This window comes from Petromyzon marinus, assembly GCF_048934315.1.
Source record: "Petromyzon marinus isolate PM22_M1 ecotype Great Lakes invasive population chromosome 84 unlocalized genomic scaffold, UKy_Petmar_22M1.pri1.0 chr84_unloc.4, whole genome shotgun sequence".
NCBI lineage: Eukaryota > Metazoa > Chordata > Hyperoartia > Petromyzontiformes > Petromyzontidae > Petromyzon > Petromyzon marinus.
The window spans coordinates 1,017,845-1,031,624 of NW_027422641.1; the positions used below are offsets into that span (position 1 = coordinate 1,017,845).

The window sequence follows — 13,780 nt, forward strand, 5'->3', positions numbered from 1 at the left end:
CACCATCACTGTCGCAGCAACCACAGCGTAGAAACCACAATCAGTCTAGCAACAACCACCATCACCACAGCCACCAATATGGCAATGACAACACAGCAATCACCATCAACATAGTTGCAATCACAGCATATAAACCACATTCACTCTAGCAGCAAACCAACATCACCACAGCAATCATCGTAGTAACCACCGTCACCAAAGCAACCACCATAACTGGAACCCAATAGGAATGAGTCATTATGTTGATGATGTTGACGATGATGTTTTTGTTGCTGCAAGTTGCCAATCAACTTTTTTCTAAACTCAAATGAAGAAACACCATCTCTACCCCCCTTTCCTCGCGCTCGGTTGCCTAGCGACGCCGTGTGTGCTGTAAGTACCAATAATAAGTTCATAGTTCATTTATTTGGTATAGCCCTGTGAGCCATTCGGCTCTTGAATCGGGTGCAACCGCAACAAACAAAAAACATGAACAAGAAAACGTCTTAAAGTGATTATGTGACTGTGCAAACAGAAAATACAGGAAAAAAATATCAAAATATTCCTGAAATAGCACCGTACACCAACGCTGTGCGCAAAAATCCCAGTGGGATGCAAGTCAAAATAACAACAACAACCACAAGACAACTAAGATTAAGGCCATCAGTCAACTCCGTACTACAATAAAAAACATGGCCAAAACAAAAAAAACATTTCGAAATCACCAAAATAAAAGCCATAAATCCAATGTAACAGTGATCATAGGGACTGTGACCGAATTTTTTACAATAAACTACGTAAATTAATTATAACACCAAAATCTAGAGCCATATTTTAGGCCACTGAATAGCAGTGGCAGCTAGGGTTGTACAACTCCTCTAGAGCAGTTTTGAGTGAAGATCTCATAGGTAGTGATTCAAGTTGCAGTTTATTGGCAATAGCATTCCAGACCCTACGGGCATCAATAGCAAAGGCCCTTCCTCCAGTTTTAGTACGGCAATAGGGAATGTGAAGCTGGTAAATAAACACCGAGTTGTCTCCAAAGTGCGTGTCTCCGTGATCTCTCTCCCTGCTATACTAAGGTTTTTAAATTTTTCCCCCCTGATTCTGCTGAAGATTTCCTCTTCATACTTCCTCGTCTCCTTGTTCTCGAGTGCCTCTTCTCATTGCGTTCTGGATGTCCATTTTAGTCGTAGGTTGCATAGTACCAACCACTGAGGCATGGACAGTCCTAAACATGGGATTGGAAACTGCAAAACAGGGAGTAACTCTTCTTTTGAATAAAACAATGAATGCGGTGTGGGAAGCTGCGAATCTCAAGTAACGGTGGGCTCACCTCCCCATTATCGGGAGTCAGGTAATGGTGGCTTGGTCACAGGAAGATGCGCTTGAGAGTCTTCCACTCTGGTGGTGGGTGTCCATCTCGGACCCCATTAAAACCGACAGTGGCCTGGTTTCAGCCAGCTGATGAAAGTTGTAATAAATAATTTCATCATCGCTTGCAGTTGGGGTTGGCATCGTCCCCCTCTCCTACTTATGCCCATCCATCCTGGGTTTAACCAGGCTGGATTGTGAGCTCACATCACGTGAGCTCTTCCAACGGGCAATGCTTGAGTTGACTGGGTCATCTAGCCAACATACCCAGCCTCCACATGCTCAAGTAGCTTATGTTGGGGCAGATAGAGAGTTATAAACGGACATCACACAGGCTGGAAAAGAGATGGATTGATGCAGTAAAGGAGAATGTGGAGCCGAGTGTATTTGCTAAAGACGGCGCTCAGGGGAGAGCTGCATTTTGGGGACATGGGTGTTACGAGATAAGAAATAGGCTGAGCCATTTTCCCAAAGAGCACTTGACTCTAGAGCCTGTATGGCTATTAGGGGTTCTTTGTCTCAGCTTTTTGTGTGGAGGAGAGGGAAAGAGTGCTCTTAGCAGAGAGAGAGAATTTCAAATATGATAATAACAATGTTGTCCATCTATCTGCGATAACATCACCGGCATCCCAAGACTTTTTTTTAAGCCTGCCCTGGAACAGCTGACCATTTCCATGAAACAGGTGTTTGGCTTTGTGTGGGAGGGAACCGGAGTACCGGGAGAAACTCCACCTTGCACATGAGAGAATAACACTCACAGTTCTGCAACCAGATGGAATTCACAGACCCACTTGCTGTACTGCTAGATAAAGGCCTTCCTATGTATTATCTGTAGTAATGCTTTTTTTTCTAGATTTGAAGCTTTCGTGACTGCAAGGATCCATACTCTTTGGTTCAATTCGGTAAAGTCACGTAGGTAAAAAAGAAAATAACAAAAATCACGACGTTTCGGCCACAACACAAGTGGCCTTCATCAGGTGAAGGGACCGTGCTGTCATGAGGACAGCGTTGGAGTGAAAACAGCCAAGCCCAGGTCGCGTCATTTAAGCTGTGTGGGAGGAAGAAAAACGCTTGACAAAGAAATTAGCATAAAAATGAGCATGATGTACGTAGGAGGTGCATGGGCCATGATGGACCAGCACCGTGGGGGGGGAGGGGGGGAGTAGAGTGAGTGAGTGTAGTGAGTGAGTGAGTGGAGTGAGTGAGTGGAGTGAGTGGAGTGAGTGGAGTGAGTGAGTAAGTGGAGTGAGTGGAGTGAGTGAGTGGAGTGAGTGATTTAGAACATCTTTCCAATGATTGCTTAATTTGAAACCATCCTCTTGGTTGAAATTGTGTCTGTGTATGTAAATCTGAATTGCCTCGTGGACAAATCTCTGATAAAAACCCGTGGGTTTGCAGAGAACCTTGGTATCGGAGAAAACTATATCGTGATCACCCACAGCATTGTAACAGTGGTCAGCTACGGCAGAATAATGCGTTCTGCCGTGTTTCAAATCTGATTTGTACTCGCGAATTCTGTCAGACATGTCGCTTCGTCTCCCCGATATAGCAATCACCACAAGTGCAGCTCAATTTGTAAACCGCGGGGTACTGTAAGTCAGGAACGACATCCTTCACGGATGGGATCAGGTCACGGATTTTGTGCACTGTATTGAACCGGACCAGGATCTTGTGTTTGTTTGGAATTTTGGAGAACTTTTTAGTAACGCCTGCTATATATGGTAGAGTGATGGTTTTGACCGGAGTATCAAGTGGTTGTTTCTGTATGGAGGGAGAAACAGCTTGGCGGATGGTATGGTCAGAGTATCCGTTTCTCTTGAGGGCCAGGTGTACATGTTTTAATTCACTGGTCAGGTGTTGTTGGTCCGAAATGCAATGTGCCCTGTGGTATAATGTTTTGATGAGATAATTATTTTGATCTGGGTGGTGGTGGGAATCAGGTTTCAAGTAGGAATCTGTGTGGGTGGGTTTCCTCTAGACAGAATGCCCCAGTGAGCCATCAGGTCTCCTCTCAAACAGAACATCCAAGAATGGTAGCTTGCCATTTTTCTCCACTTCCATGGTGAATTTGATGGCGGGATGTCTAGAATTGATGTGGTGTAGAAAAAGGTTCAAAGCTGGGAGGCCATGAGGCCAAATGACGAAAGTGTCATCCACATATCTCTTCCACAGGGAAGGTCTGAGGGTGGAAGTCTGGATGGCGTCTGATTCAAATTTCTCCATGAAAACATTGGCTATCACTGGTGATAAGGGAGAACCCATGGGGGTACCCTCATTTTGTTTGTAGAAGCTGCCATTCCAAGTAAAGTAGGTAGGTATTGGTGAGGCAGTGTCTAATCAGCACAGGTGTATCGGGGTCTAGTCCATGTTGGACCAAATTTTCAATAATTTCAATAGTATCAGGTACCGGGACCTTGGTGAACAGAGAGACCACATCGAAGCTTGACAAGGATATCGTCAGGGGACAGTACAACGTCTTTGACCATAGAGACCAAATGAGCTGAGTTAAGTACTGCTGAGGAGGTCTTGCCAGTGAAAGGTAGCAAGGTATCTGACAGAAAACGTGCTAGCTTATAGGTAGGGGAGTTGATCGTGGATACGATGGGTTGTAGTGGAGTGCATTCTTTATGAATCTTGGGGAGACCATAGAATCTAGGGGGTCTTGCAGCAGAAGGTTTTAAGGAGGGACGTTTAGTTGGTTCGATTAGGGAGGTCGAACTTGTGATGATCTTGTTGGTTTTTATAGTTAGGCTATTAGTAGGGTCATTTTTAATGTTTGAGTAACTTCAATCGTTGAGTAGGTTCTGGATTTTGTTGTTGTACAATCTTTATCCATAATTACAGTAGCGTTGCCTTTGTCGGCTGAGAGGATGACTATATCACTTCTGGTTTTTAAATTCGCGAGTTCAGAGCGTTCATTTTTGCCTATGTTGCTAATGGGTTTCTTAGCATTATTCTTAGCTCTTTCGGTAAAGTCACGTTGAAGGGAAACAATAAATAATAAAATATATATAAAACAATAAAAAAAATTCTCACGACGTTTTGACCATAACACAAACGGTCGTCATCAGGGGTGGCGGTTTGCATAAATTTATTTATTTTTAAACGGTGCATTTATATATTTATTAAAAAAACGTCAGCGCCACACGCAGCGATTTGGCAGTTTATTTAGAAGGAGTAGTCCATCTATGTTCTGAAAAGAGGAGGGGGGAGACGAAAAATTAATGTATGCTGTCTGAAAGCCACTGTATGCGTGAACAATCAATTAAGACCTGAAATGGTTTATCAAATCTTTCCAATGATTGCTAAGCCATAATCCATTTTCTCGGTTGAAATTGTCTCTGTGCTTGTATATGTGGATAGCCTCATGAACGAATCTCTCATGGTAGCCAGATGGCTTACAAAGAACACCGTTTAAAATACACCGTTTAAAAATAAATAAATTGATGCAAACCAATACACCTGATGACGACGGTTTGTGTTATGGTCGAAACGTCGTGAGATTTTTTTTATTATTTTATATATTTTATTGTTTCCCTTCAACGTGACTTTACCGAAAGAGCTAAGAATATGAATTACTGCAGGCACGAAAGCTTTAAATCAAAATTTCTTAGCATTCTTAAGAATAGTGGCTATTTCAGCTCTCGCAACGTATGCTTGGATATGTCCTATGCCTTTAAGGGCCGCATCGACCTGAGAGATGATATCTACAGGAATATGTTTCGGGGTGACAGCAAAATTTAGCCCTCTAGCCAGTACTGTTTTCAGATTGTCCGAAATCGGGGTGCTACTCTGATTAATGACGATTTTGTTAACGTCTAGTTTTGTTATATGTGGGACTGGGTTCTTCTTCGATAGGTGGTTGAATTAAGAAATCAGGTTAGCTTTGTATTTGACTGAAAGTGAATCGGCAGAAGAAGCAGTCATGTTGTCTACGTGGTTCCAATCAGCAGGTGACATTTTTTGTGTTAGCGTTAAATGAGCTTGTAGGAGAGTCCTGTCTAAAGTATCGAGTCAAAACGGAGTAGTCTTATCCTCTCTGAGATTAAAGATAGGCTGGCCTTAAACAGAATCTGTTTAGAATTCGGTGAGGATACAGCAGCAGATGTTAGTGTGAAAGCGATGGGTATTACCTTGTTTTCGCGGAATCTTTTGAGGAAGGTCAGCGTCTCGATGAGCTTTGACTTATTGTCCCGTTGTCTGTTGAAATCTCTAACAGATAGGTGAAAGCCCTCCCCGTAGAGGTTATCAATTCTAGATTTGAAGCTTTCGTGGCTGCAAGGATCCATACTCTTTGGTTCTATTCGGTAAAGTCACGTAGGTAAAAAAGAAAATAACAAAAATCACGACGTTTCGGCCACAACACAAGTGGCCTTCATTAGGTGAAGGGGACCGTACTGTCATGAGGACAGCGTTGGAGTGAAGACAGTCCATCCCAGGTCGCGTCCTTTAAGCTATATGGGAGGAAGCAAAACGCTTGACAAAGGAATTAGCATAAAAATGAGTATGATGTACATAGGAGGTGCATGGGCCATGATGGACCAGGAGCGGGTGGGGACCATGACGGACCAGCAGCGGGGGGGGGGGGGGGGGAGTAGAGTGAGTGAGTGGAGTGAGTGAGTGGAGTGAGTGGAGTGAGTGAGTGGAGTGAGTGAACGGAGTGAGTGTGTGGAGTGAAATAAGCAGCTGTGAAAGTTTGGAATACCACTACTTGAAGAAAAAAAATTACTGTACCATTGAAAATTAGTTTAATGTGTGGTTTGATTTAGAACATCTTTCCAATGATTGCTTAATTTGAAACCATCCTCTCGGTTGAAATTGTGTCTGTGTTTGTAAATCTGAGTTGCCTCGTGGACAAATCTCTGATAAAAACCCGTGGGTTTGCAGAGAATCTTGGTATCGGAGAAAACTATATCGTGATCACCCACAGCTATGGCAGAATTCGTTCTGCCGTGTTTCAAATCTGATTTGTGCACGCGAATTCGGTCAGAGACAAACATTAAACTAATTTTCAATGGTACAGTATTTTTTTTTTCAAGTAGTGGTATCCCAAACTTTCACAGCTGCTTATATCTCTCCACTCACTCCACCCACTCACTCTCCACCCACTCCACTCTCCACCCACTCCACTCTCCACCCACTCCTCCACTCTCCACCCACTCCTCCACTCTCCACCCACTCCTCCACTCTCCACCCACCCACTCCTCCACTCTCCACCCACCCACTCCTCCATTCTCCACCCACCCACTCCTCCACTCTCCACCCACTCCTCCACTCTCCACCCACCCACTCCTCCACTCTCCACCCACCCACTCCTCCACTCTCCACCCACCCACTCCTCCACTCTCCACCCACCCACTCCTCCACTCTCCACCCACCCACTGCTCCACTCTCCACCCACCCACTCCTCCACTCTCCACCCACTCCTCCACTCTCCACTCTCCACCCACTCCTCCACTCTCCACTCTCCACCCACTCCTGCACTCTCCACCCACTCCTCCACTCTCAACTCTCCACCCACTCCTCCACTCTCCACTCTCCACCCACTCCTCCACTCTCCACTCTCCACCCACTCCTCCACTCTCCACCCACTCCTCCACTCTCCACTCTCCACCCACTCCTCCACTCTCCACTCTCCACCCACTCCTCCACTCTCCACCCACTCCTCCACTCTCCACTCTCCACCAACTCCTCCACCAACTCCTCCACTCTCCACTCTCCACCCACTCCTCCACTTTCCACCCACTCCTCCACTCTCCACCCACTCCTCCACTCTCCACCCACTCCACCACTCTCCACTCTCCACCCACTCCTCCACTCTCCACTCTCCACCCACTCCTCCACCCTCCACTCTCCACCCACTCCTCCACCCTCCACTCTCCACCCACTCCTCCACTCTCCACTCTCCACCCACTCCTCCACTCTCCACCCACTCCTCCACTCTCCACCCACTCCTCCACTCTCCACTCTCCACCCACTCCTCCACTCTCCAGCCACTCCTCCACTCTCCACTCTCCACCCACTCCTCCACTCTCCACCCACTCCTCCACTCTCCACTCTCCACCCACTCCTCCACTCTCCACCCACTCCTCCACTCTCCACCCACTCCTCCACTCTCCACTCTCCACCCACTCCTCCACTCTCCACTCTCCACCCACTCCTCCACTCTCCACCCACTCCTCCACTCTCCACTCTCCACCCACTCCTCCACTCTCCACTCTCCACCCACTCCTCCACTCTCCACTCTCCACCCACTCCTCCACTCTCCACTTTCCACCCACTCCTCCACTCTCCACTCTCCACACACTCCTCCACTCTCCACCCACTCCTCCACTCTCCACTCTCCACCCACTCCTCCACTCTCCACTCTCCACCCACTCCTCCACTCTCCACCCACTCCTCCACTCTCCACCCACTCCTCCACTCTCCACTCTCCACCCACTCCTCCACTCTCCACTCTCCACCCACTCCTCCACTCTCCACCCACTCCTCCACTCTCCACTCTCGACCCACTCCTCCACTCTACATCCACTCCTCCACTCTCCACTCTCCACCCACTCCTCCACTCTCCACTTTCCACCCACTCCTCCACTCTCCACTCTCCACACACTCCTCCACTCTCCACCTACTCCTCCACTCTCCACTCTCCACCCACTCCTCCACTCTCCACTCTCCACCCACTCCTCCACTCTCCACCCACTCCTCCACTCTCCACCCACTCCTCCACTCTCCACTCTCCACCCACTCCTCCACTCTCCACTCTCCACCCACTCCTCCACTCTCCACTCTCCACCCACTCCTCCACCCTCCACTCTCCACCCACTCCTCCACCCTCCACTCTCCACCCACTCCTCCACCCTCCACTCTCCACCCACTCCTCCACTCTCCACTCTCCACCCACTCCTCCACTCTCCACCCACTCCTCCACTCTCCACCCACTCCTCCACTCTCCACCCACTCCTCCACTCTCCACTCTCCACCCACTCCTCCACTCTCCACCCACTCCTCCACTCTCCACTCTCCACCCACTCCTCCACTCTCCAGCCACTCCTCCACTCTCCACTCTCCACCCACTCCTCCACTCTCCACCCACTCCTCCACTCTCCACCCACTCCTCCACTCTTTGAACAAGGCGAGAACTAAAGCGACCAGGATGAGTTTCATTTGCAAGAGAGACCTGGATCAGCCAAATTACCAAAGCTAAATAAAACACAGAGTTACAGTAATTAAAGCAAATATACTATTTTCTTCTTTCGATAAAGCATATATAAACAATAGAAAGACAACTGCTGTCTCATGAAAAATCGACGTAATGGAGCAAAAGGGATGATAGAATGTGAGTAATGTGCGACATGGATGTCCTCTGCCCCCTACACGACTGAACATTTTCTTTGACTACGTAGTTTGAGACGATTTCCATGGATGTACCAGTAGAATTTATCTGGTATAGATATAATGGGAGGCTGATCGATGCCTGAGCCGGTCATGGTATGGCTCTCTATTGTTAAACCATATTATGAATGCAGATGATCTGGTGATTACTGCCCACTCTAAAGAGAAGTTGGAGACACTACAGCTAAACATGAAGCATGCTACTAAAATATGGGCCGTTACCATCAGCCCCACGAAAACAAATCACCTCCCTGGGTATTTTACATCATAAAAATGCTCCCTTCCTCAATTCCTCATGTATTTGGGGCACCTGAGGAGAGAGTGGAGTGGGCAGTGTGCTGATGATCAAGTCCGTTTTGGGAGCCGAGGTCTCATTTAAAATAATTCGAGCAGCATTATATTTTCATCAGCTGCTCAACAGTGTGGAAGCTACCTGGCATGTCACTCCATAAAAATCTTCACGTCTTCTCGGCCACAGTTATACCCTCCCTTATCTCTCTCGAAAGGAACATTAAGGTTAGCTTGCCCACGATCTATTCAGGGTTTAACCAGACTGGACTTTGTAAGCTCACAGATTCCTAGAATATCTGGACAAATGCCCATCTGTGGGCTCCTCCAGCAAGCGAGGCTGCGTTGATTGTGTCATGCAGTCCGTATGCAGTCACGGCATCCCCAAGCAGCTTCAATTTGGCTGGATAGATGGTGCTAAATGGGCGTGGTACGGGGTAGAGAAGAGATGGACTGATGTGGTGCAGAAGGATGTGGAGCTGATTGGTCTTATTGATGACTGGTATCAGCAGTGTCACGATCGGCTTCTGTGGAGGAGGTTCATGAAAGGCGCTGCTGGGGAGGTGGAGGCAGTTGCCCTCCAGCAACAGCATAGGGCAGAGGAGCGAGGCTCAAAACAACGAGCAGAGCGCCAAACAACTGACACAAATAAAGTTGGCACAGTGGGGAGCACGGCTGTTGCATCTGCCCATCATCTTCCTAAGTCAATCCATGGCACCTGCGTCTATTACATGACCTCCTGCCAGCCAGCCTTCGACACTTCACGTGGCCTCAAAATGCACCGAGCATGGCACAAGTGCTGTGGTGATGTCACCGCCACTTAGGGGTGAACGACGGTTGTTGCGTTGTTGTTGTGCGTGTGTGCACGGACGCATGTACGCCTGTGAGTCTCGTGTATGGAGAGATAAAGAGGCAGCCGGGCGGGGTGCTGGCCATTCACCCCGTGTGCCATTCAGAGCTTCATAGGCGCTTGCCCCAACATTCTGGTAAGGCTATACAGCGGATGATTGTCGCTGTTGTGTGTGTGTATGGACGTTCACCCCCCTCCCACCGCCCCCGTGTGTGCAGGGACTCATTACGCCCCCTCCCGACAAGCAGACCGGCATCCGGACTAAAGGTAAGTGACAATAACAGATTTTTTTTCCATTTAAGTAACTTTATGTTTTGCTCACAATACAGTATTTATTAGAGTGTTGCATGCAAATGTACGATATTTTGTCTTATATATGACTTTGTTGATGTTCTATGGGGTATGTTTGTCTTTCTGAGTAATGTTTTAATTAGGGTGGTGTCATTTTCACAATTTTCCCAATATTTTTAAATGGCCGACTTGCGCTTCAGCAATTTTCGGAACCAATGGCTAAATCTCTTCATCTTCTTGGGCTTGGTGGTGGTGGCAGAAGTGGTGGTGGAAACGGTTGCGGTGGTGGAAGCTGTGGCAGCGGCGGTGGAAGTGGCGTCGGTGGTGGTGGCATTGTACATTTGAGACACGGTCCATATTAGCTCTTTCAGCTGGCTACGGAGATGCAGGTTCTCTTCTTGCAGCCTCTTTTCCCCATGCCACATGTCCTCGTGACGCACCAGCTTCCCGCGCAGCCTAAACTGTTCCTGCCCTCTCTGCGGATTCAGGAAGTTCAACTTCCTCAGGTGGGCATGCAGCGACCTCCGGAGATCTTCGTTTTCACAGCGCAGCGACATTTGCCGCTGTGCTGCATTGCAGTCTCGGAGAAAATCCGCATGGAGAGACTTGCTCTCCCTGCAAGGCACTCTCGTGGGCTCCAGCTCCAACTGGCGCTCTTTAAGCTGTTGAACCAGGCTCCTGATCTCTCTCTGGAGAGTCTCTCGGTTCTCCATGAACTCCTCCAGCTGATGCTGTAGCTCCAGACGGAGCATCTTGCTCTTCTGACAGAGCTCCACATTCTGCAGGCCCATCCTCTCCGTAGACAGCGTCGTGGTCTCATGGTCAAAGTCTGAAATGGAAAGCGTAAAAAGAAGATATATGAAGATCCCCATCCCAAGCATGGCCAAGACCAGAACGCCAACGATCAGCAGCACCATGCTCAGTTCGAGTTGACGGCACGCGGGACAGAAGCAAGTGTGAGACACGTCACGAAGGGGCGTGTTATTTATCGTGACGTCATTACCGGATGTGACGTACACTATGACGTAACAGCCATCTCTGCCCACTTATTGTCAATCATTGCCCACCACGTGACTCCACGGCCCTGCCCCTAACCACACAGCTCCTCCCCCATACTCTTCTTCCGCCTTCCCCACGTGACGCGAGCCAATCACGCGAGAGGCGGCGCGCGGTCGGCCCCGCGTCCGCTTCCCGCCATTCTTGCAATGGGCGGCGGGGCCGCTCAGGGTGGGGCGCGGGGGGCGGGGGCGAGTTCACTCCACGTCGCGAGTCGGGAGGAGGGACGAGGGGGAGGGGCCAGGAGGGACGAGGGGGAGGGGCCAGGAGGGACGAGGGGGAGGGGCCAGGAGCGGGAGGGGGGGGGAGCTGAGAGCTGCGAAAGTTTGGGGTACCACTACTTGAAAAATATACTGTACCACAGAAATTAGTTTATGTTTAGTTCGATTTAGAACATCTTTCCAATGGTTGCTTAATTTGAAACCAACTTCTCGGTTGAAATTGTGTCTGTGTTTGTAGATCTGAATTGCCTCGTGAACAAATCTCTGATAAAAACCCGTGGGTTTGCAAAGAACCTTGGTATCGGAGAAAATTATATCGTGATCACCCACATGGTTGTAACAGTGATCAGCAAAGAATTCGTTTTGCTGTGTTTCAAATCTGATTTGTGCTCGCGAATTCGGTCAGAGACATGTCGCTTTGTCTCCCCGATATAGCAATCACCGCAGGTACAACTTAATTTGTAAACCCCGGGGTACTGTAAGTCAGGAATGCCATCCTTCACGGATGGGATCAGATCACGAATTTTGTGTACTGTATTGAACCGGACCTGGATCTTGTGTTTGTTTAGAATTTTTGAAATCTTTTTAGTAACGCCTGCTATATATGGTAGTGTGATGGTTTTGGCCGGAGTATCAAGTGGTTGTTTCTGTATGGAGGGAGAAACAGCTTGGCAGATGGTACGGTCAGAGTAACCATTCCTTTTGAGGGCCAGGTGCACATGTTTTAATTCACTGGTCAGGTGGTGTTGGTCCGAAATGCAATGAGCCCTATGGTATGAAGTTTTGATGAGAGAATTCTTTTGGGCTGGGTGGTGGTGGGAATCAGGTTTCAAGTAGGAATCTGTGTGGGTGGGTTTCCTGTAGACAGAATGCCCCAATGAGCCATCAGGTCTCCTCTCAAACAGAACATCTAAGAATGGTAGCTTAAATTTCGATTTAAAGTTTTCGTGACTGCAAGGATTCATCTTCTTTGGTTCTTTCGGTAAAGTCACGTAGAATGAGAATAAAATAATAAATTGATAAAATAAAATAACACAATAATATTCTCACGACGTTTCGGCCACAACACAAGCGGCCTTCATCAGGTGAAGGGGACGAGACTGTCTGGAGGACAGCGCTGGAGTGAGAAAGCCACGCTGAGATCACGACCTTTAAGCTGTGTGAGAAGAAACAAAGCGCCTGACAAAGGAATTAGCATTTAATTTAGCATTGAAATGGCTGAGTGATTAGCTTGTGACTGGTCACAGAAAAGGCTATATTAAAGTTAAAGCATACACATCCGCAAAGGCACCCCTTGACAAAGGAATTAGCATAGAATTTAGCATTGAAATAGCTAAGTTAAAGTATACACATCCGCAGAGGCACTCCTTGACAAAGGAATTAGCATAGAATTTAGCATTGAAATAGCTGAATGATTAGCTTGTAACTGGTCACAGAAATAGCTATGTTAAAGTCAGAGCATATACATTCACCGAGGCACCTAGTACTCAGCCATTTCAATGCTAAATTATGTTAATTCCTTTGTCAAGGCGCTTTGTTTCTTCTCACACAGCTTAAAGATCGCGATCTCAGCGTGGCTTTCTCACTCCAGCGCTGTCCTCCAGACAGTCTCGTCCCCTTCACCTGATGAAGGCCGCTTGTATTGTGGCCGAAACGTCGTGAGAATATTATTGTGTTATTTTATTTTATCAATTTATTATTTTATTCTCATTCTACGTGACTTTACCGAAAGAACCAAAGAAAATGGTAGCTTACCATCTTTCTCCACTTCCATGGTCTTGTTCTTCTGACAGAGCTCCACATTCTGCAGGCCCATCCTCTCCGTTTGCAGCGTCGTGGTCTCGCGGTAAAAGTATGAGATGGAAAGCTTAAAACGAAGATAAATGAAGATCTCCATCCCAAGCATGGCCAACAGCGGAACGCCAACGGTCAACAGCGCCATGCTGAGCTCGTGTTGACGGCACGCGGGACGGAAGGAAGTGTGAGGCACGTCACGAAGGGGCGTGTCCTATATCACCGGATGTGACGTACAGCCATCCCTGCCCACTTATTGGCAATCATTGCCCACCACGTGACTCCACGGCCCCGCCCCTTACCGCGCAGCTCCTCCCCCAAACTCTTCTTCCGCCTTCCCCACGTGACGCGAAGCGAGCCAATCACGCGAGAGGCGGCGCGCGGTAGGCCCCGCGTCCGCTTCCCGCCATTCTTGCAATGGGCAGCGGGGCCGGGCAGGGGGGGGGGCGGTGGGGGCGGGGGGGGCGGGGCTGAGTTCACTCCACGTCGCGAACGGGAGGAGGATTGACGAGGGGGAGGGGCCAGGAGGGACGAG

The 13,780-nt window shown here is 48.3% G+C and overlaps 1 protein-coding gene across 1 annotated transcript; it reads right to left on the minus strand.

Annotated features, from left to right (window-relative positions):
• Positions 1-8,499: 8,499 nt before the first annotated feature.
• LOC142908477 (uncharacterized) lies at positions 8,500-13,460 on the minus strand. Its single transcript, XM_076059183.1, has 2 exons — positions 13,207-13,460; positions 8,500-11,003 (listed from the first exon to the last, which is right to left on the minus strand). The coding sequence occupies exons 1-2, from the start codon at positions 13,391-13,393 to the stop codon at positions 10,351-10,353; spliced, it is 840 nt and encodes a 279-aa protein (XP_075915298.1). The 5' UTR covers positions 13,394-13,460; the 3' UTR covers positions 8,500-10,350.
• Positions 13,461-13,780: the final 320 nt, after the last annotated feature.

What these genes read in the sequence shown, in the direction of transcription:
- LOC142908477 (XM_076059183.1), bottom strand. Translation starts at nt 13,393, where the DNA reads ATGGCGCTGTTGACCGTTGGCGTTCCGCTGTTGGCCATGCTTGGGATG. An exon ending in CATGGAAGTGGAGAAAGATG is followed by an intron (nt 11,004 to 13,206) that starts GTAAGCTACCAT and finishes TTTCCATTTCAG; the next exon opens with ACTTTGACCATGAGACCACG.